Raw genomic sequence first — 21,771 nt, forward strand, 5'->3', positions numbered from 1 at the left:
TGAAAACAGCAGAAAGACGTTGAAATATAATAACAATTCTGTACACGTTAAAACTTTTCAGAAATGACCATTGTCAAGTTGTTTCAATACCATTCAGGGATCGATCCGGGAGCCGACTCAGGTAGATCATACGCTGTGATCTGTCACCTGAGTCTTTACTGTGTGTTGCTAGCAAATTAATCGCAGAAATGTAACCAACATTATATGTTTTTTTTATTGCCTGTGCTGTCGCTCACTAATAAGGTGGGGACAGCGACATGACTCCTGGAGGAGGTGGTAAAAAAAAAATATTTGCCCCAAAATGGCGCCGGAGACCTGCCTGTCCGCTGGAAAACAATAGAGCCAGCACCCGGAGAAAGAGTTGCAACGGCGGGGTTTCCGCGGACACTTTTCTTCCTTTTGGTGGGACGTCGGTGGTCTGATTCAGCCTGGGATCGCGGGTTATCGACGTGGACTAAGTTGTTAAAGAAATAACTCTGAAGCCTGGGCATCATGCTTTGTCTAAACGCTGTCAGGCTGGCTACTTAGCTAGCCCGGCTCAAGTTAGAGACGTCCGTGGCTCGCGGCGCGTCGAGCCGCTCCGCCGCTTAGCTCGCCCGGCTAGCCAGCCGCACGGGGGTAGCGCTCGGCTAGCTAGGCTACGTAGCTTGCAGTGCAGCTTAGCCCGGCTAGCCGTCGACTCACAGGGGTTAGCGGCGCGCTAGCTAGTGACCGAGCTAGCCAGTCGTAGCTGCTCGGGAGGAGGATCAGCTGTTTGCAGTAGAACAGATGCCGTAGAAACGCCTGAGCAGAACATTTGATCCACAGTAAGTCGCGCTGCCATGGGGAGAGCTAGGTAGACTGTTATCAGTGCGGCTGGGTTTGAAAAGTTGACATTTGTTGTGTGTGTGTTGTTGGTATTTCCCGGTTAGTTTTAACCCTGTCAAGTTAGTGAGTGGAAGGAGCCAGTCAGCCTCCCGAGCTAGGGCAGGCTAACGGACGAGCTAACTAGCCTGGCTCGCTGTTAGAGCTAATACTAGAGCAAAAAATAAACTTTAGGACAAGGGTCCATACATGGGTCACTTGACAAGGCTCTTTGTCGCGGACGAGTCGGCGGTAGCATCGGGGTAAATCATATGGTGTATCTTAAAAGGACTGAACTTTGTCGACATGTAAAAGTTCGGACTTTTTCCACACTCAGTCCCAACTTTGGATTTTTAAGTGGAGGAATGTGTTAGCATAATAGGCTAGCCGTGCGCCCATTGATTGGGTGGAATAAGGGAACTGTATCAATTCAGTACATTGGAAAGTGGACTGAAACATCGGCCTGGGTTAGATTGTTTGGCTGCCTATACATTTGATCGGTTGTACTATGTCTGCGGGGTTTATATGTTTGTTGAGTGGGCTTTTGTAAAAGGCTCTGGGTTTGCACGGTGTCTGCAAACGGCACTCCAGAGAAGGGCTATAGCTGCTCCTCATATAAGTTATAAAAAATGTGATTCATAGTAATTGATATGTCAAAACGGGAGGTGGAATTGCACTAGCGATTTGCATTTTCCTTCGTGGCTGGTAACTTCTCTCGTGACTAAAGGCCATTAGCAAGACAAAGGTTTACTCTATGAAGCCAGCAGAAGATTCTTTGTAAAGGGCGAGGGGGTGTAGACGCCCATACTGAAAAGAGGCAAATTCAGCATTTTATGCACGAATCCTGAGCCGGGAGTTTTCAACAATCTGTATTGATGATGTCGGATTATGTTGCACCGCGGCACAGCGCGGTGATGGAGCGCCTACGCCGGCGAATCGAGCTCTTTCGGCGGCACCACAACGGCTGCGAGAACCGCTATGAGAACACGGCGCTGGAGAGACAGGAGCTGGAACGACAGCAGACGTTCGCCCTGCACCAGCGATGTCTGCAGACCAAGGCCAAGCGATCGAATAAGCATAGGCAACCCCCGCAAAGCAGCGACCAGGCGGTACAGAGGGGCCCGGGGACCGTGGGCAGCAACTCTGACCTGGGGGACAGCGGAACGCCAGGGGAGCAAAGCAGGAACAGCACACTTATAGCGGTAAGTGAACATGTAAACAACTGGTGGTCGACATAATGTGAACATGTAAACAGACTACTGGTGGTCGATATTATTTAAATACATCCGAGGTTACAGGTATCTACAACGGAGAGCTTCAGGGACATTATCCTTGAAGAGCTGCCATTAATGACTTTATAAATATAGATGGAGAGAGAGGCCGTGCCTGTGCCAGGTTGTAGCTCAGTGCGATTGAACGTGCGAGTCACTATGAAGCCAGTGTATTGAAGTTGTGCAGCTCCAGACAGAGGCTGAGTTTTTTCGTAGCCATGCGTCTTCTGGTAGGGGGTGGGCGGGGGGCGGGGGGGAGGAGAGAGATATCACATGACCCTAGTGTTGTCATGCTGTATGTTAGTATAGAGGAGCTCTGTCACCGCCAACGCACTCTCTAGTCTGAGAGCCTCGTATGCTATTTTAACGTGCTCCAGAATTCAAATTGTTCTCGTGTTATCGGCTCGGATGCATTTCAGGTGTTTTGAATTTTAATCAAATGGAAACGTTGATGTATAGAGCCACTCTGCTGAGCATGTCAGCGAAATGGTAGAATGGCTTGTGGGTATGTGCTTTGATATCTGGTTGGAGTCAGCAGGTAGGACTGCAGCATGTGATGGTGGAACACACACACACACACACACACACACACACACACACACACACACACACACACACACACACACACACACACACAGTCTAATAACAACCACACACAGTAAGTCTAACAACAACACAACCCAATTTTCTGGATCTGTCCATTGCTCTCTCTTTGTCTATTACTTCTTAAGCTATAGAGTTAATCCAAAGTGACTTGCAGTGACTACAGGTAGAAAGTAACATGTAGGACAATGATGCCTGTAGGTAGACTGCAGATATTGGAGTAATTAACCCTGTATATTTTAGGCTGCAGGTCAAAACACATTCACCACTACACCCGTGACCTGATTCTGAAGTCCGTAGTTTTTATTGTTTTGAGATTTTTTAAGAGGCTGGGAACCGTCTATGATTTTAAGGTGCAGCTAATGGTCAGGAACTTTGCTCAAGTATTGGGGATTCAACCCAGCCAGTAGTACCTCACCACTTTAGCCACTACACAGCCCTGCCTCCTGCCCAATACTTAACTCGAGGCATAGGGTTAGAGATGGAGTTTTGAGGTGTCTACAGGCCTGCCATTATAACGCTAGTAAACACTCATTAGCAGAGTTTCTGGATAGCAACTAATGTTGTCAAGCTGTTCCTCAAAACATTTAATCCTTCACTTTGCAAGTCTTTATTTTACTGTTTAAACTTGTCACTGACTGTAGTGTTCAGAGTTTAGATACTATATCAACCCAGGGATTTGGACTGTAGAGGACAATGGGTGAGAAAATGGACATGTGTAAGATGGTGTAGATGCAAGGGTGTCAGACTCCGGCCGGAACATTCAGGGTTTACCGCCAGTGTCTGAAGCCTCCCGGTAAGCATCCTAACCCCTAGTGATCCTTAAAGTCACCTGGGTCGGAATTCCCTGAAAAGCCCAGAACACATGGAGCCTGAATTTCAGTTCATATAGCATTAACAATCTGTGTGTGTGTGTGTGTGTGTGTGTGTGTGTGTGTGTGTGTGTGTGTGTGTGTGTGTGTGTGTGTGTGTGTGTGTGTGTGTGTGTGTGTGTGTGTGTGTGTGTGTGTGTGTGTGTGTGTGTGTGTGTGTGTGTGTGTGTGTGTGTGAAAACCTGGACCTGTTGCTTTGTTCTTGCAAAAGTTGCAGTTTCTACAATTATCAATTAGACTCACTTTGCCTATGTTGCCTTTATTATGCAGGAAGAGGGGTTTCTTCCTTATTGTAGTTTGTAAATGTCAACACTTCCTCAGCAGCCCTCTGCTTTCCTGCAATCAAAGCATTTAAACTGATATTAATCATTGCGAGTCCTGTTGTTTTCACTCAAGTGTTATTTAGTTATATATATATAGTATTTTCTTGGTCTATAACGTCATTTCAGTTATGTTTATGTTGTACCAAAGTATATGGATAGAGGTAGACCTATTGGGGGTTTGGTGTGTTTTGAGGTCAGTAGCTTTTTTGGTATTTTAATTTGAATAAGAAAGGGTTCTCACCAGATTGTTCACACACAATAATGTGGTCATCAACAATCTAGAAACCACCAAAACCAACCATAAACTGCAAAACATTCTCTCATACTTATTGCCCCAACGGGGACATGCTCTATTCGTGCTATTCATGAGGGTAATATCTTTGAATCCTAGCTGCAAAGTTCTGTTTTTGAACCCAAATGTCCACACTCTATCTGTGGCCTCTTTCAGTGAGATTCCTATACCCTACCTGCTCATTAATGAAGCGTAGTCACTTGCGCCTGCTTGATTAATAAAGAGCAGTGAAGTGGAATCCTCTATTGCTTCCTTTTTTCCATCAGAGAGAAATTATGTTCCTCTCTTGCACACTTGAGTGTGAAGTTACTAAGGCAGTAACTCATGTTAATTTCTATTATTATTATTGAGTGTAGACCTCTAGTACGTATTTAATTGACTTGCCCAAAAAACACGATTCTCGGTTTAGCTGAGCAACTAATGAGTTGACTCATCTGGTTAATATGGGTTTAATAATCATTGTTATCTATTAAACATTAGTCTTCCAAGCGGGAGCAATTGATTAATACTAAGTGTCTGTGGCACCTAGCTGGGCATAAATGGGACATGAAAGTTGGAGCAGGATAATCTAGTGGAAAGGGTCCTCAATGTGCGCAGCAGCAGAATAACGTGTAGGAATCCTTGAGCAAGATGCCTATCCCTACTTGCTCATGACGTGCATCTGATTCACTTTAATTTGTGTTGGAAAAAGCATCAGCTATGTAACTCAACAGTGAATATTACTATTAACAACATAAAAACACAGACCAGCCAACTTTGACCTGCATTTGGCTCTTGATGACAGGCGTTGATGATCCAATCCAAAACCTTAAGCAAGAGGAGCAGTTCAGAGTTAAGAGGCAACCACTGAGTTAATACAAACTACAAAAGGCTGTCGTTACCTGTTTGACCCTAGCTCTCTGGAGTCTCCTCCTCCTCTGGGATGCTGGCTGGCATGAAAGGGGCTTGCTATTCACTGGTAAAGCAGCGCTAAATGGTTTATTTTTAAAACAAAGGATCAATCCTTTTTACCGGTTCCTTTCCAAGCCTGATTAAGCTAAACTTGTTATGGTTAAACTGTGTAATGGTCCAGGATTATGATGGAGTTCAGCGCTACCAACCCTGGTTCTAGAATTTAGTTAAGAACCACTTTTACTTCTATTTGTTCAATGCAACATTGCAATGCAATTTTAAAGGAGTATAACTTAAAATAAGTACTTCAAATAAAATAACCTCCTTTTGCTTCTGCTGTATGACAGTTTGAAGATGAAAAACAGGTTTCTCTTTACTTGGTTGATCTAGTTTTCCGGTTATTCTCTTTATGCCTTTTCTTATAGGCCTTCACATATGAAATCTGGATTATCTCTAGAGAATGAGGTCCGGAGAGGATAAGGAGTTGTCCTTTCACACATGCAACACATAAGCGGGTTCACAGTTGGGTTCACACATATTGGTGATACTCTGTATACTTTAGGCGAGGAGTGGGGCCTGGGTTGAGCATGAAGGAGTCAGGACATGACACAAAAAGTATGCAGCAGACTTCGTGTTCTCGAAGCTGGCGGGGAGGCTACCAACTCCGTGATGCTGACTCTTTGCGTTTGTCAATGCTGCATTTATTTAGACATATCCACAATATCAACAGAAGGGTGGAAGCAGAAAGACGATGGATGAAAAATACAGGCAAGAAGAGAAAAGTACAACCAAGCTACACTCCATGGTCATGGTTTCGCGCCAGTCTGATGGAAACTTCAACACTTCAGCAACACGCCCACTCGCTCGTTGTGAATTCTCAGAATCTTCAGACTTTACACTAGGGCACTGGTTGGTTAGACATTTTTGTTCACAAAGCCCCACCAGGGGATCATCCAGAAAATGTCAGACTTTCTGTACATTCATGAAAGGCCTGTTGGTGTGTCCCAGCCCCTTCATACTGAACCTTTTTCATGTCGAACATCTGCCATGTTGCCTATTGTTGTCAATGTTCTAAACGTGCTTGTCAAGTTGGATGAGAACCATTACATGTTTTGCGTGTTGGAGAGCAAACCAAAGTCTTAACTGCGTTATGCTAGCAAGTGGTCGGAATTGTTCTAGTTCATCTTGGATTGAACTTGGACTGTTCAGTAGTGCTCAAAGCGAAGCCTCTGTCTGTGTTTAAGCAATTCATGTTAACAAGCTAGTTAAGGGCTTATTTGTAGTGTGTTTGTATGCGTTTGTAAACCTATTTTTCTCTGAGGAATTCTGCCTCAACAAGACTGGTTGTGTGTGGTGACTGAATGTCGTGCTGCTGTTTGCCTATTGGTTACGCAAGAGTGAAAGTCATAAAGATCTGTTACTAAAGCGTGAATACATTTTGGCCAATAGCAAGAGAGGAAGAGCCTGCACTTTGCAAGTCCCATGACCCATTAACTTCCTGAACACAGGCTTATTTTGTGTAGTGTCTGTGTATCGTTTTATTAATTTATAGCCATGGTGAACTCACACTCACTCACACACACACTGCTCTTGCTCGTTCTTTTGTTGAGGGGCTCCTCACCCCCCATCCACCCCCACATCACCCTCTATACAGATGGAAATGAGTTGGCTAGAGGTGGTTGGACTATGTAGTTACTATTCAGTTATTTAGCAGTCATTTTCATCCAAAGCGACTTAGATTTAATTCCCATACCTTATTATGGCGCAGGTAGGTTTTATGGCTTCTCGCTCAAGGATGCCTGACTGTGGACATAGGGGATCGAACCCGGTGCCTTTTCATTTGTCCAAAACCTAAGCCGGCACTACAATACTTACTAGAGCTACTGCAGCAGAGTGTGGGAGGAGGACTGTCACAGGCCAGGTGTGTAAAGTGGTCTGGCGAGAAGCCAGGTGTGTGCTTTTTTTTGTTGTTGTTGGGATTAACAGATTCCGAACACGTTTTCACCTAACAAGGTGAAAAAATGTTACACACCTGAACTCCCAACCTGAAGAGTGAGGCTCAAGTCCCTTTTTAGTTTGGTGGGCTTGGGTCAAAAACACAAGCTTGTATCTGCCAATTGCTGTAGTTGAAATATCAGCCCCTATGTTTTTAGGTTATTGTCTTTGTGCTTTTTAGCTGTGTAGGGGCTTGTTTGAGGCTTTCTCAGAAATGATCCATTTCTCTATCCATGTTGACCATCTTTCTCTGGCCCAAGGCTGACACTTCCTCATTCTGTTCTTTCCGTCACTGCCTTGCTTTACAGGTGCAGTGTTTAAGGTTTAGTGGCATCTAGCAGTGGGTAGGGATGTTCACGACAAGATGTTGCTGCTCTTATTGGTCGGCACCAGGAATATTAGTCTGTTTATTTATTTACAATTTATTTCTCTCCGATGAGAAAAGCATTTCTATTACGAAAGCATGCCATGCACTATACAAATATGCATATAATTATTAGACCATGCCTTTAATAGGCCTAATTAACCAGCGTTAAACAACGTATAGTTTCCCGCAATCATCAGCACGACAGTACTTCAAAGATGATGTCATTGTTTACGACAGAATTGTGTAGTCAAGATTCCTTGATAGATTTATTCATTTGATTTAGGTAATCTTTCAGTAAAGCCATAGATCCTAGCTTACAACTAAGATAGCCATTATGATTGTTCATTAAACACGCATCCTTTGGGACTCCTAATACAGTAGTTCTGGACTAATGTCGAAACCTGACGACCTATGTAGATATAAAGTGAGGTTGTGGAAACACGGGTTACGGGTTGCCTGGATCGCACTATCACTTTCATTTTGTTCCTTCAACCTCTGAAACTGACCAAGTGCCAGGTAAATGTAAAAAATAATAAATATAAATAAATAATAAAGACACCTGAAAATGAGACGACGCCAGGATGTGAAACAAAAAGGAACTTCTTATTAAGTGGGACGGAGAAGTTTCCATAGGTCCGTCATGACAGTGGGTAAAAGTTAACCGATTGCAGTTTTGACTTACCCCGCAATCGGATTCATCAACACAATTTCACTACATTATGGGGGTAGTATGTTGAGGACAGTTTAGGACACCGTATCGTCAAAGATCACAACGACATTAGTTGTTGCTATCGATATAAAAGCACTTAAATCTACGTTCCGGCTGCCATCTGTTTTAGGGACTGTCAACAAATTCCACCCCACAGACTGGTGGCATAGACTTTACCATGGACTTGTTTCAGGAAAGAAATCACCACAAATCAATAAAAATACATTTTCTTATTCTGATTGCTGTAGTACTTGCCAATGGTAGGCTGCTATTTACTACAGGTGACATTTTCCTGATATGTTGCATAATAGTGAAACATTTTCTTAATAGGCATACTTTTTCCATTTAGGGCAAGTATGTTTTGCTATTGGGCAAGTAAAACCTAATAGCCACTTGCCCAAAGGGCAAGTTGTGATGTGCATTGTCCTTTAATTAATGGGTAAGGCGCTATGCAGGCGGCCGCAGCGTGCGTCCATTGTGTCCACAATCGTGATTCTGTTAGGCTACACATATGTCAAAACAAACATTGGTGGTGTCATTTTTTAAGAAACCAAGATTAGATTTTACCACTACAGAAAGGATCAATGCTGACAACAATGACTCGGTCTTGCTGCCTTCAACCTCGTCCACGACCACCTCCAGTCCTTGTCCTTCAGCTCTCTCCATGCCTCCGGGTGTGAGGAGTTCTCCAGCCCCGGCGGCCCCTGGCCACCTGTCTACCCAGTCCAGTGCTTGCCCTAGCGCTTCAGCTCTCTGAGTCTGACCCAACAGTCAGCACGCGCGCAGAGAATTGAAAATCCCTGAAATGTTTGTTGAACTCAATAGCCTTCTTGGTCAGAAGTTGTTCTGTTCTGTTTTGTTATTTTGAGGAGTACCTTCTTCAGAATCAGTGTTTTGGGTTCAGGCTGTACAGACCAGGTTTTATTTTTGTTACATGTTTACAAATAGCTCGCAGTAGCCTAGGCCTACCTACTACAACCTTTTCATATTTAGCCCAGGCTACTTTATATGGTTCTCTTCTCCATGGTGTTGACTATTTGACAAGTCTATGTTCGATGTTAAAATCACATGAATGCATGTTGTGCCTTAAATCCCCCCCGGGGATGAACACGTGAAAATCATGTGTTGTTTAATTGTGGGGCAATTGCTGTACTGCCTATATCGGAATCAAAAAATGTAATGTAAAAAATAGTGTCCCACCCTACTTTGCAAAAGTCCACCCTGTTGAAAAAACCATGGCTACACTGCTGTATGTAGGCAATTTATATTCACAATACTTACTAAAATATAATTTATAGTGTATTATTGTATTTGCATTAGTTGATTGAAGAGTAAAAAACGAAACGAAAGTTTACAGCAAGTCGGTCGGACTAAAAGGGAAAAAAAGTAAATATTTGGGTCAGTCCCAAATTGACAGGGTCGGTCGGGTTACGACAAACAGAAATATTTTTAAGGATGGCCTCATTCTAGTGAAAACTCGCTAGAACAATCCTTTCTGCTAGATGCCTTTTAATTTCTACACACTGCACACTTAAAGGTAATGCAAACACCTTCCAAGTGTCCCTCTTTCTCTGTCTGTCTCAGGGGCAGAGACAGAAAGCATATGCCTATGCTATTCCGCTCTTCCGCTCCCACCAACTTATGCAGATGACATCGTCACAGTTACATGTACGGATTGCTGTCAGTTTGGTCTCGTGTCAGTTTACCCTCATTCCCATGTCACATTCTCTGATAAAAATTCTTTGATAATTTACAGATGGCCTATTGTTAACTTGGGCATTTACATTCATTGTATCAAATGAAAAAATATGTTTATTGTAAATCCCTCAACAATGCATCTTATATATTACATTTTTTGTAAAGGCACACATTTCATGGATTCCTGACGAGAGCAAATGGATGGCAGTCATAGTTATTTTTGGGCCACAGTTCAAATAAAACAAAAAGAACCAAGGAGTCCCAATGTTGACAATGTTCATAAGATTGGCTTCTGAAGCTGCCCAGTGTCGGATCAGGCCTGTATTACATGAGTGTTGTGGTGGTAACTGAGTGTTCCTATGTTCTCCAGCTGCAGGAAACGGTGAAGAGGAAGCTGGAAAGTGCTAGCTCGCCGCTTGGCCGAGAGCATGCCAACGGCTTCAGCGACGGCTTCCCCCCCACCAAGAAGGCCTGCCTGGACAACGGCACGGCCAACGGCAGCCTGCCACCCCGCTCTCCCCTCGACTCCAAGCTCAGGATAGCTGACTCGCTGGTCTCCAACGGCAACCGCGTCACCGGCGGCGACCCCAGCGATGGCGCGCGGGCGGCCGAGCACCACCACCACCACCACCAGCACCGCCACCACCACGACTTCCGCCTGAAGGAGATGAAGCAGGAGCCGGACGACATTCTCCCCTGCATGCTGCCGTCGGGAGGGGGAGCCACCAACAGCCTCTTCCCGGACCTCAACCTGAACGAGCAGGAGTGGACGGAGCTGATGGACGAGCTGAACCGCTCTGTGCCGTACGAGGACATCCAGGACATCCTCAACGACGGCTTTGAGGACCGCAAGGACCCTCCCGACCTGCCCCCGGCCCGGCCCGGGCCTGTGGCCGGCGGCGGCGGTGGATGTGCGGCGGGTTCCTCCGGGGGAGTCGGCGGCGGTCAGGTGACCCCCAGCCAGCAGAACCCGGTCCTCATGCATCCCGACCTTGCCAGCGTCAAGGCCGAGTTCTCCCCGGCGTCGGCCGCCTTCGAGCAGGACTCGTGCACGGGGCCCCCCCACGTCAGGCCCACCTCCTCAGGCCCTCCCCCGCTCCCTACCACCTCGCCTGTGGCCTCTTCCTTGGCCTCCTCCCCCGCCCTCCCCCAGCAGGCCCCCCCCAGCAGACAGCTCCTCCCCCCCGGGGCCCAGGTTTCCAAAGACCTCTCTCCAGCCCAGCAGCTACAGCAGTTGGCCGCCCAGCAGCAGAGAGTCCAGCACCTCCACAACCAACTCCAGCAGAAACAGCAACAGCAACAACAGCAGCAGCAACAACAACAACAACAGCAACAACAGCAGCAGCAGCAGCAGCAGCAGCAACAACAACAACAACAGCAACAGCAGCAGGCCAAGTTCCACCCCCACCCTCCATCATGGCCCCAGTCAGCCAACCCTTCCCAGAGCCCACTAGGGGGCGCCTTTGGTATGGACAAGCCTAGTAGCCCCTCGCTGTACCCCAACGACTTCAACCCCAACGCCCCCAAGCAGCTGCTGATGCCCGGGCAGCCCAACAAGGGCTCGCCCAAGGCAGGGGCCGGGGGCTACATGCAGGGGGCAGGTGGCCACCCCAACATGTTGAGCCATCCGTCCTCCGGGGCGCCCCTCAGCCACCCTCCCACGGCCAGCGCCCTGGCCACGGCAGCCATGCTGAGCTACAACAACACCAAGCCCCTGTCCCACTTCGAGGCGTCGGGTCCCGGGCCGGCCGGTGCGGGAGGGCCTCCCAACACCCAGAACAAGGCGGCGCTGCTGTCCTTCCTCAGACAGCAGCAGACCAAGCAGAAGGCTGGCATGCCCTTCCGGCCTCACCTGCCCCACGCACAGGTAGGTTGGTGCTTTTGTGTATTCTCAGGGATCAGCCAGTTGCACGGCAAACTAAACCATGACACCGAGACATAAATCTGCTACTGATATACTGAAGGTCTATTCCTCTCTCTCGCTCTCTCTGTAGCTGAGCCCTTTGAAATATGAGGCTGCTTTGTCTGCTCACTCTGTTTTCCTGTGACTTGAGATGGTTTCAGAACAGCCTCAGGCCCCTCTCAGTCTCTCCCCGTCTATGTGTCTCTCTCCCTCCCTCTCTCTCTCTCTCTCCCCCCCTCCCAGATTCTCACTCTTTATGCATTCCCTTTTTATGTGTTGTGGATCACTGGATGTGTGCACAGGCATAAGCTACATATTCCTTGGGGAAAAACGACATATATATATATATATATATATATATATATATGGTAGCACTGTTGGGCAGAACAGGGCCTACAGCATGTTTTCAGAGGACGTTGTGTGTACACAAAGACGCACACAGCACACATAGGCGTGCACAGGAATGCACATATGCAGTCTTTCTTCTTCTGCAATCTGCAGATCTCCTCTTACAAGTTGTTGTGTTAAAACAAAGGATAAAACCCAAACATTTGGTTGAAACAAAAACATTTCTACTGCCATAAAGTGTACTGTCATTGTACCAAGACTACAGAATCAAGAATGAGCATCAGCCTGATGTTGTACTGGCATAATGTTTATTTTAATAGTATTGACATTATATTCATAGTACACACATTTAAGTCTCCTGACAGCGGATGAGATGTGGTGTGTGTGTGTATTGGGAGATGTTTACCAGCACGGATCACTAGCAAGACCCAGACCATTGGCTGCTGTCTACAGCCCCGGCCAGAGAGGGGAGGGCTTCTGTTCTGCTGGCCCCCTCTTCCCCCTCCTCCTTTCCTTGTAGGTTTGGCACAGGCCCTCTCTCTCTCTCTCGCTTGCGCTCTCTCAGGGAAGTGTGTTGTGTTGTCTCTCTAGGTCAGGCAGCTGGGTGTGTGTTTGTATGTGTGTGGGGGGGGGGGGGGGGGTGGGCTGGGCTGGGAAGAGGAGGGGGAGGAGTAACAAAGCAGCCTTTCATTCACGCAACTTCTTCCCCCTCTTTCTTTTGCCAGGCAATCTCTTGCTTTTAGTATCTCTCTTGTTTTGTTTCTTTCCATTTCTTCTTTATTTCACTGCCTTGTCTGTCTTTCGCTCACTCATGCACCCACTCACTCACTCACTAACTTACTCACTCACACATCATGTATATGAGTATATCTGGGATGCCGTCCTGTCCCCGCTCGCTATTTAAATATAGCTGCTGCTTGTTTTCCTCCTCCTCGTGAGACACCCCCCTCCCACCACCCCAGGCTTTCTGTTTAACAGTACATGCTGCTGCAGATACACATGGCATTAGTATTTTAGTATTTAGTATTTTAGTCGGGTTACTAGTAGGCCTATTCATGCGTGGGTTGACTTTCAGGCCTTTTTTTTTTTTTTAAATGATCAACTGAACAAAACGGCATCATAAATGTCAGACGGAGGTGGAATAAATAGACCCCCCCCCATCAGGGGAGACACGCTCTTCACTCCAGCTCCGTCTACAGTGTGGAAGTGCTCATTGGGGCAGAAGGAAAGGAGAGATGCTTTACGCCTGCCCTTGACACTTGAGCTTTGGTGTGTGGCGGATATCTTGTGGTTCTCGTACTATATTGAACTATATTCATGGTGCTACTATAACGGCATGGTCTGGGCTGCTTTTTAATATGCGAGTGCTGCATGCAGCGCTCAACTTATTGTTATTCTTAGGCTTTATTATTCATGTTTTTATGAATTGCTGTTTTATGCCAGCAGCCTGGTGTATGATCTATTAAAGTTTACTTAATGAATCCCCAAACTGCTGCCATTCTCCTCTGCCCCCCGGTGGCCGTCTGTGCAAACTACAACCTGTGTTTCAACCATCAGCAGGACCAGAACACATACCCTCCTGCTCCGCACGGCCCCGGCCCAACCAATGCCATGGCAACCCTCCAGGGAGGCAGCACCATGGCAACGCCAACCGGCGGCAACCCCATGACGGGTAATCACGGAAACGCGTCCTACCTGAGCAACCAGGCCGCAGTGGCTGCTGCTCTCAAACAACAGCAACAGCAGCAACAACAGCAGCAGCATCAACAGCAGCAGCAGCAGCACCACCAACAGCAGCAGATGCAGATGATGGAGCAACAGAAGCAGTACATGCTGGGTCAGCGCCAACTGCTGGCTGAACAGGTAGAGTACAGACAGTTGATCTAGACACATGTTGATCTGACAGGCAGAGTACAGACAGTTGATCTAGACACATGTTGATCTGACAGGCAGAGTACAGACAGTTGATCTAGACACATGTTGATCTGACAGGCAGAGTACAGACAGTTGATCTAGACACATGTTGATCTGACAGGCAGAGTACAGACAGTTGATCTAGACACATGTTGATCTGACAGGCAGAGTACAGACAGTTGATCTAGACACATGTTGATCTGACAGGCAGAGTACAGACAGTTGATCTAGACACATGTTGATCTGACAGGCAGAGTACAAACAGTTGATCTAGACACATGTTGATCTGACAGGCAGAGTACAGACAGTTGATCTAGACACATGTTGATCTGACAGGCAGAGTACAGACAGTTGATCTAGACACATGTTGATCTGACAGGCAGAGTACAAACAGTTGATCTAGACACATGTTGATCTGACAGGCAGAGTACAGACAGTTGATCTAAATACATGTTGGTCTGACAGGCAGAGTACAGACAGTTGATCAAGACACATGTTGGTTGGACAGGCAGTACAGACAGAGTTAAACTCCTGTTTGCCATTCTGCATCGGTGATTCTGAGCATAGACCGCAGTAACATGGGATGTGTGAAGATGATATTGTACAAATGAGCATCTATGTGAACATAATGAATCGCTTTGTTAATTACCAGTAACTGTATGAGAAAAGACAAAGCGGACAAATTTATAGTTTGCCCATCGCGTCCCTTAGGGCGCATTTCCACCAGTGGGTGCCGGTCGGTTCGGTATGCAAAGGTGCGGCACGGTTTGCGTTTTCCACCATAAAAAGTGGGCGGGGTACGGACTGAGCCGTGATGAGCTTGAAAGTTTGAAGTCCTTCTTGGACGTCCCACATTGTTGCTCTTTGTTCATTGTGTCACGTTCTTCTTATTCCTTGGATTTATTAGCAGGCTACACTGTGTCGGGCTGCTCTGAGGTCATGATGCTTACGTAGCCGCCGCGGCTATCGCCATACGGCTTAAACCCCGCCCTACCATAAGGGTACTGTCGTCTTAAACCCCGCCCTACCATAAGGGTACTGTCGTCTTAAACCCCGCCCTACCATAAGGGTACTGTCGTCTTAAACCCCGCCCTACCATAAGGGTACTGTCGTCTTAAACCCCGCCCTACCATAAGGGTACTGTCGTCTTAAACCCCGCCCTACCATAAGGGTACTGTCTTAAACCCCGCCCTACCATAAGGGTACTGTCTTAAACCCCGCCCTACCATAAGGGTACGGTCGTCTTAAACCCCGCCCTACCATAAGGGTACTGTCTTAAACCCCGCCCTACCATAAGGGTACTGTCGTCTTAAACCCCGCCCTACCATAAGGGTACTGTCGTCTTAAACCCCGCCCTACCATAAGGGTACTGTCGTCTTAAACCCCGCCCTACCATAAGGGTACTGTCGTCTTAAACCCCGCCCTACCATAAGGGTACTGTCGTCTTAAACCCCGCCCTACCATAAGGGTACTGTCTTAAACCCCGCCCTACCATAAGGGTACTGTCTTAAACCCCGCCCTACCATAAGGGTACTGTCGGCGGTGGAAACGGAGCCGTAACTGAGCTTGGCCAAACCGCACCTTCACTACTGGGCTGAGGCGTGTTCGGCCCAAGCGCCCCCGCCGGGGGAAGTGCGCCTTAGAGACCCATGCGCTGCGTGTCGGGTAGAGAACCATATGGACACTGTAGCCCCAACTGCTCACGTGGAGACCCAGCTGGTCATGTGCAGACCCATGGAGGGTATTTGACACAGAATACAAATTCAACCTTTAGCCCGTTCTTCTGTTGAATCAGGTTCATGTTTAGCAGTTCTCCTGCAGTGCACTAGAGGGGGCTACGACACTGAACAATTGTTGTATTGAGTGTTGCACTAGCATCCCTGTTATTGAAAATAATAAGAATGAATCGTTTTTGTTACTGAAAATAATAAGAACGAATTGTTTTTAGGAGATGCATGATTATGCACACTGCTAAATAATGACAAACTGTTGATATAACTGCAGCTTAAAATGAAATATAAAGAAATGATTTTCAGGAGGTACAGGGATGAAGTGTGTGTGTGTGTGTGTGTGTGTGTGTGTGTGTGTGTGTGTGTGTGTGTGTGTGTGTGTGTGTGTGTGTGTGTGTGTGTGTGTGTGTGTGTGTGTGTGTGTGTGTGTGTGTGTGTGTGTGTGTGTGTGTGTGTGTGGTATTTATAGAATATTGAATGTTGGTTTAGTTCATATATATTGGATATATGGTTACTACCAATATTAATAGATAACTAGACAATATAATTAGAAAAATACGTAATTGGTGATGAATTTACACTATTGATAACTAATGTATATTTTTGATACTGAATTTTATATCAGTAATTAGGAAGCTGATAAGCCATTATGGATCAATAATTTAGGGAGAAGGGGTGAGATTAAATACGTTTTTCTTCTCACCCTTTTCGAACAGGTAAAGCAAGTGTTAAGACAGTTTATTTTAATTTGTGGTTTTCTTTTTTGTAAATATTACTTAATTGTAACTGTCCACTTGTTTAGTCATTTTATTTTATTCTTTTTCTTTCCTTGGTCGAAATTTATTTTTTTCAACTCAATATATTTGCTAACCATTTTTGTCTCTGGCCATCTGTTCCTCTGCCCCCGTGGTCCCGTCTCAGGAGAAACAGCGACAGCAGCAGGACCAGCAGCTCCAGAGACACCTTACCAGGCCCCCGCCCCAGTACCAGGACCAGGCTGGACAGACGACCGGGCAGAACCCCTTCCAGCAGCAGGTCAACCAGTTCACAGGTACCACCTCCCACTCTCGCCTAACATTAGATGTTTTTACACTGCCAAATATGCCCGTCTTATGCACGCCTTTTTCCCGGCATGGTCCGCGAGTACACTGACCGAGGTAAGTTGGTTTCATTTTGATGTAAATGCGATCAGACTTTCCGCAGTTCCGGGGGTGGGGGGGGTGGACTTGGGTAGAGGTGTTGCTGCGTTGTCTCTACAACCGAGACAACGCAGCAATATCAACATGAGTAGTTCTAACTGGAGAGACGGTGAAATCCGCGAGCTGCTGACCATCATGGGAGAGAAGGTGATGCAGTCGCATTAACGAAAACGGGGAAAGATGGTGCGATCTACAAGAAAGACACAGAGGAACTTTCCTTACGAGGCTTTTGTCGGGATAAAAAACAAGTGGTCAGCAAAATAAAGAAAATGTTGGTGTTTTTTTAGCACTTGTAAATAGTTAATCGCGTTTGTAGCTTACAATCAGACGTGAATTCATTCTTGCATGCGGGTGTCTTCATTCATAAAAAAATTTAAACATTCGGGAGTAGGCAAATTATTCTAAAGACGTCTAGTCTCTGTGCGTAGCCCCGCCTTCTCCAGTGAACCACGAAAGCCCGTGCCGTGAAGAAGTAACGGTCACTTCTTGGACATATTCGGATTAGTGTGGTCTCAAGGTAAACTTTCCAATTTTGGGAACCTTCGAAGAATACAAAGTTAGCAAAAACCTTCAATAGTTAAAATGTGTCCTAGCAAAAAGGGCTCAGTGGACCCAGCGTACAGTTAGGCTATATGACTATGCTTTAACATTCCAATTAGCATGTTAGTATGCTAACAAGCCCACAATACACTCTGGTTATTACTATAATTCTTATGCCACAGGGGAAACCACTCAAAATGATGGTTTTTCGAAAAAGAAAAGGTTAGCATCAAGATGGCTGCTCACCTGTGAATAGTATACAACCGTCTCAAGATGGCTGGCCGTTTAACACGTTACTTCCAAGACTTTAAGCGTTTACACTGGATAAGAACCTTCTCAAGTTGCTGCTTAAGCAGTTTTACTTGGCAGCAGCATACACTCGGCAATCAAAAGTCGAGTGTCTGTTTGGTAAACAGACACTCGACACTAGCCCACGTCATCTGTACAGTGTTGATTCAGCACTACTGTTGAGACAGAGAACCGAACGAAAAGACTACAACCAAACGTAAACAGCCTCCCTTTCCATTTCCGGCCAACGAGCAATGAGTCTTCCAACAGAAATCAATGGGATAACATTTTTATAATTGTAACGAGCAACGATTCAGCACATGAAAAATGTATTGGAGTAAAAGCATTAAACTCATCAAAAATATGTAGTGAAGTAGGAGGAAAAAAAACAATACTCCAGTAAAGTACGGATACAGTATTTTAGTACTTAAGTACAGTAGTGAAGTAGTTCAAGTGTATCAACCATTTTTCTTAATAATTAGCAATCTTGACAAAACAAAGTGTTCTGCACCTACAGATGAATCCATAAGTCTGCCATTTCTATGTAATGGCATCACAATGATGGAGTCTGCTAGCGTAGATGCTAGCAGCGAGCAGAGCCAGTGCTCAGAGCCAGAGAGGAAACAAACTGGCATTTCCTTGTGTGTCTGGCGTTGCTAGTGTATGCATGGCATGGGGTCTGGTGGCCAGCTCTGCTTCTTCTGTGTAAATGGTGTTCATTGGACTGGCGAACAAGAACCACAGGAGCTGGATCGTAACCGCGCCTGGTTACGATCCAGCTTCTGTGGTCTATCTTCTAAATGAGATAGTGGAATGCAAAATTGTATTTACCAACAATGCACTACAATATTATTCAGGATGTCTGTCGGTTCTGTGAGATGGTTTGTGATGTCATGGTTTCCTTTCTTTTCACAGCTTCCTCTCAGCCAATGGGCGGTGTTGGCGCCATGGGAGGTCCCGCCCCTGGGGCCCAGCGTATGTTCCCTCAGAACCAAGGCATGATGGGAATGAGCCTAGGTGGCCAGGGAGGCGGGCCCGGGGGAAGTGTAGCCCCGCCCCCGACCGCCGCCCAGGCTGACCTCAGCCTGCCGTCGTGTGGCGGGGGCGGGGCTCTGGACGTCCAGCAGGTGCTGTACAACAGTATGAACATGCACCCGTCGCACCCTGCCCACCCTGCCCACCCCTCCCAGCAGGGCAGCATACAGAGACAGCCGCTGGGCCCCATGAGCGCCACCTACAGGCACAACCTGCTGGCCCAGCAGCAGCAGCAGCAGCACCTGAAGAACCAGCCCAATGCTGCTCTCCTCAAGCAGCAGCAGCAGCAGCTGGCCCCCCGGCTTCCTGGAGCCATGGCAGCCAGTATGGGAGCCTCAATGCCCAGCAACCTGCAGAGCGTCCAGAGCCAGGCCTGGCAGCAGCAGCAGCACCAGGGCTTGCAGCAAGCCCTGGGCAGCCAGGCTCCCTCAAGCAACGGGGGCATGCCCCCGGCCTTCTCCAATCCCTCCATCCCCTTCCAGATGCAGCAGCCCCGCATGGCCAAGATGCCGTCGGGCGCGGCGCCCTTTGGTTCCAACCCGAGTGGCCGTCCCCTGGGGCAGCAGATGATGCAGGCCAACATGGCCAGCCAGCAGACTCAGCAGCAGGCCGTCCAGAGCCAGCCCATGCTCCCCGACCTGGGGGGCTTTGGACAGCCCCAGGGCAACGGACGCCAGGCTCTGCAGTGTAACCAAGGTTACCAGGTCAATAGGACTTTGAATCAACAGCAGCAGCAGCAGCAGCAGCAGCAGCAGCTCTCGTTTGGCTACGGCGCGGCGTCGGGCAGCGGCGGGCTGCCCAGCTTCCCGGGGGAGAGCGACCTGGTGGACTCACTGCTGAAGGGCCAGAGCACCCAGGAGTGGATGGACGACCTGGACGAGCTCCTCAACGGCCACCACTGCTCTGACCCCCTCCCCTGAGCCCCCTCTGGCCCCCGGGAGAGCAGACAGACTGAAGGGGTGGGGAGAGGGGTGGAACTCTGGGAGGAGACCCCCTCCCCAAGGACGAGGAGGATGACCTTCCTTCCTCCTCTATGAATTGTGAATGGCTTTCAGGTTGGCCAGAAACAGCTGAATCTCAACACTGTACAGATGACGTGGGGTAGTGTCGAGTGTCTGTTTACCAAACAGACACTCGACTTTTGATTGCCGAGTGTATGCTGCTGCCAAGTAAAACTGCTTAAGCAGCAACTTGAGAAGGTTCTTATCCAGTGTAAACGCTTAAAGTCTTGGAAGTAACGTGTTAAACGGCCAGCCATCTTGAGACGGTTGTATACTATTCACAGGTGAGCAGCCATCTTGATGCTAACCTTTTCTTTCTCGAAAAACCATCATTTTGAGTGGTTTCCCCTGTGGCATAAGAATTATAGTAATAACCAGAGGGTGCATTTTCTAAAGAAAATATCTGAGTGTATTGTGGGCTTGTTAGCATACTAACATGCTAATTGGAATGTTAAAGCATAGTCATATAGCCTAACTGTACGCTGGGTCCACTGAGCCCTTTTTGCTAGGACACATTTTAACTATCGAAGGTTTTTGCTAACTTCGTATTCTTCGAAGGTTCCCAAAATTGGAAAGTTTACCTTGAGACCACACTAATCCGTATGTTACCATGATGAATATCATCCAATAACATCACAAGGACTCGAGGGGGGGGGGGTGGGGAAGTGCCTTGTGGTTGCAGTGACACTGCAGTCGCTGTATAATTAATTGGCTCTACTGAATACCCAGAATTGCCAGTTGTCTTTCAAAAAGGGGATACAGGCTCATTTTGAACCAATCTGAAATTGGAACTATTGATGTCTTGCTTTTGCCACTCATGTTGTTGCCTTTTGTGAGTTGTTTCTGTAACATGGGCTGGGCTACATCACAGGGAGTACAAAGATATGCTAGGGGCTAAGTATCTGGCTTAAGGCCAACCCAGAGTTTAGGATGTACACCATCCATGGCTTCCTTACAACCAACCCGCTGTTCTTCAGCTAACATTCAAATTATTCAAAAACACACAACCTTTAACCCAACGCGTCACACACGTAGACAGCATTGTTTGGCTGTTTTCTCAGATGTAAATATATCCAGTATTATCTGGGTTGATGCCTCGCTGGCTCTCCCTGACAGGAAAACAACACAATGGAGTCATTGTTCTGCAGCCCGACTCGCTGCCTCCTCGTCCAATCACTGCCCCCCCTTGAGATGATGCTTACCGTGATGTCATTCCACTGCCAATTCCTCTCACGGTTAGAAAAGTGCCAACACTAAGTTGATTGAAAAAATAGAAATAAGGATGTGATCAGCCCCCCCTCCCTGCTCAACCAGTCTCATTCATACTCCTCCAACTAGGGGAATGTCATTGGACACGGAGGTGGTGTGATGTATCGTCTTTGCTGTTGTGGCTTCAAGGCAGTCATTTTGCAACGCCTTGTGAAACAATTAGGCTGTTGAGCCATGTTTTATGTCATTTATCAGATCCGATGTGACTGTTGATTTCGGAGTACATTGCTAAATGGATATGTATATCCCATTCATTGACTGTGATCCCAGGAAATTGATGGCTAGATAGACATTAGGCTGCAGGATGTGACACATCGCTGTCTATGTATGGAATATAAAGAGAAGTTTGGTCCCATCTTAGTTTTAAAGATGTGATTAAAGAGTTACCTTCCACTGTCTAAACTGGCCTTGGCTTCGGCATTCTGAACCAGGTCCGTTGTTCCTGATTGGTGGGTTGCCCGACTACAGGTGTGCCTCACAGGGACAACATTTGAAAAGACCCGCAGAATTAAAAAAGAAAAAAGAGGTCTAAAAAAATAAGGTTACTGTACTGTCTGTGATGGAGTTTCATACAATAAGAAACATATGCATTGTATTGATTTTCATTTAACTATTGTGTAGTATATTTTAATAATGATTTGTTAATTAACATTTGGGGCTGGTTGTGTTTATTCTTCCAA

General features: G+C 46.9%; 1 protein-coding gene across 3 annotated transcripts; it reads left to right on the plus strand.

Annotated features, from left to right (window-relative positions):
- The first annotated feature begins 314 nt into the window (after nt 1–314).
- maml1 (mastermind-like transcriptional coactivator 1) lies at nt 315–20,442 on the plus strand. Of its 3 annotated transcripts, XM_084469845.1 has the most exons (6): nt 315–806; nt 1,751–2,045; nt 10,235–11,731; nt 13,673–13,978; nt 16,681–16,810; nt 18,702–20,442. In XM_084469845.1, exons 2-6 carry the CDS (start codon nt 1,758–1,760, stop codon nt 19,739–19,741), a joined length of 3,261 nt encoding a protein of 1,086 aa, XP_084325971.1. In that variant the 5' UTR covers nt 315–806; nt 1,751–1,757; the 3' UTR covers nt 19,742–20,442. The 3 variants fall into 3 exon arrangements, with proteins under 3 accessions (XP_084325971.1, XP_084325969.1, XP_084325970.1); XM_084469843.1 differs by having other exon boundaries at nt 315–2,045; XM_084469844.1 differs by having other exon boundaries at nt 315–2,045; nt 13,676–13,978.
- Nucleotides 20,443–21,771: the final 1,329 nt, after the last annotated feature.

The sequence above is a fragment of the Micromesistius poutassou genome (genome assembly GCF_964030765.1).
Source record: "Micromesistius poutassou genome assembly, chromosome: 6".
Lineage (NCBI taxonomy): Eukaryota > Metazoa > Chordata > Actinopteri > Gadiformes > Gadidae > Micromesistius > Micromesistius poutassou.

Coding starts and splice junctions, on each gene's coding strand:
- maml1 (XM_084469843.1), top strand. CDS start 1,719: ATGATGTCGGATTATGTTGCACCGCGGCACAGCGCGGTGATGGAGCGC. Junction 2,046..10,234: donor GGAACAGCACACTTATAGCG/GTAAGTGAACAT, acceptor TATGTTCTCCAG/CTGCAGGAAACGGTGAAGAG. Junction 11,732..13,672: donor CTCACCTGCCCCACGCACAG/GTAGGTTGGTGC, acceptor TTCAACCATCAG/CAGGACCAGAACACATACCC.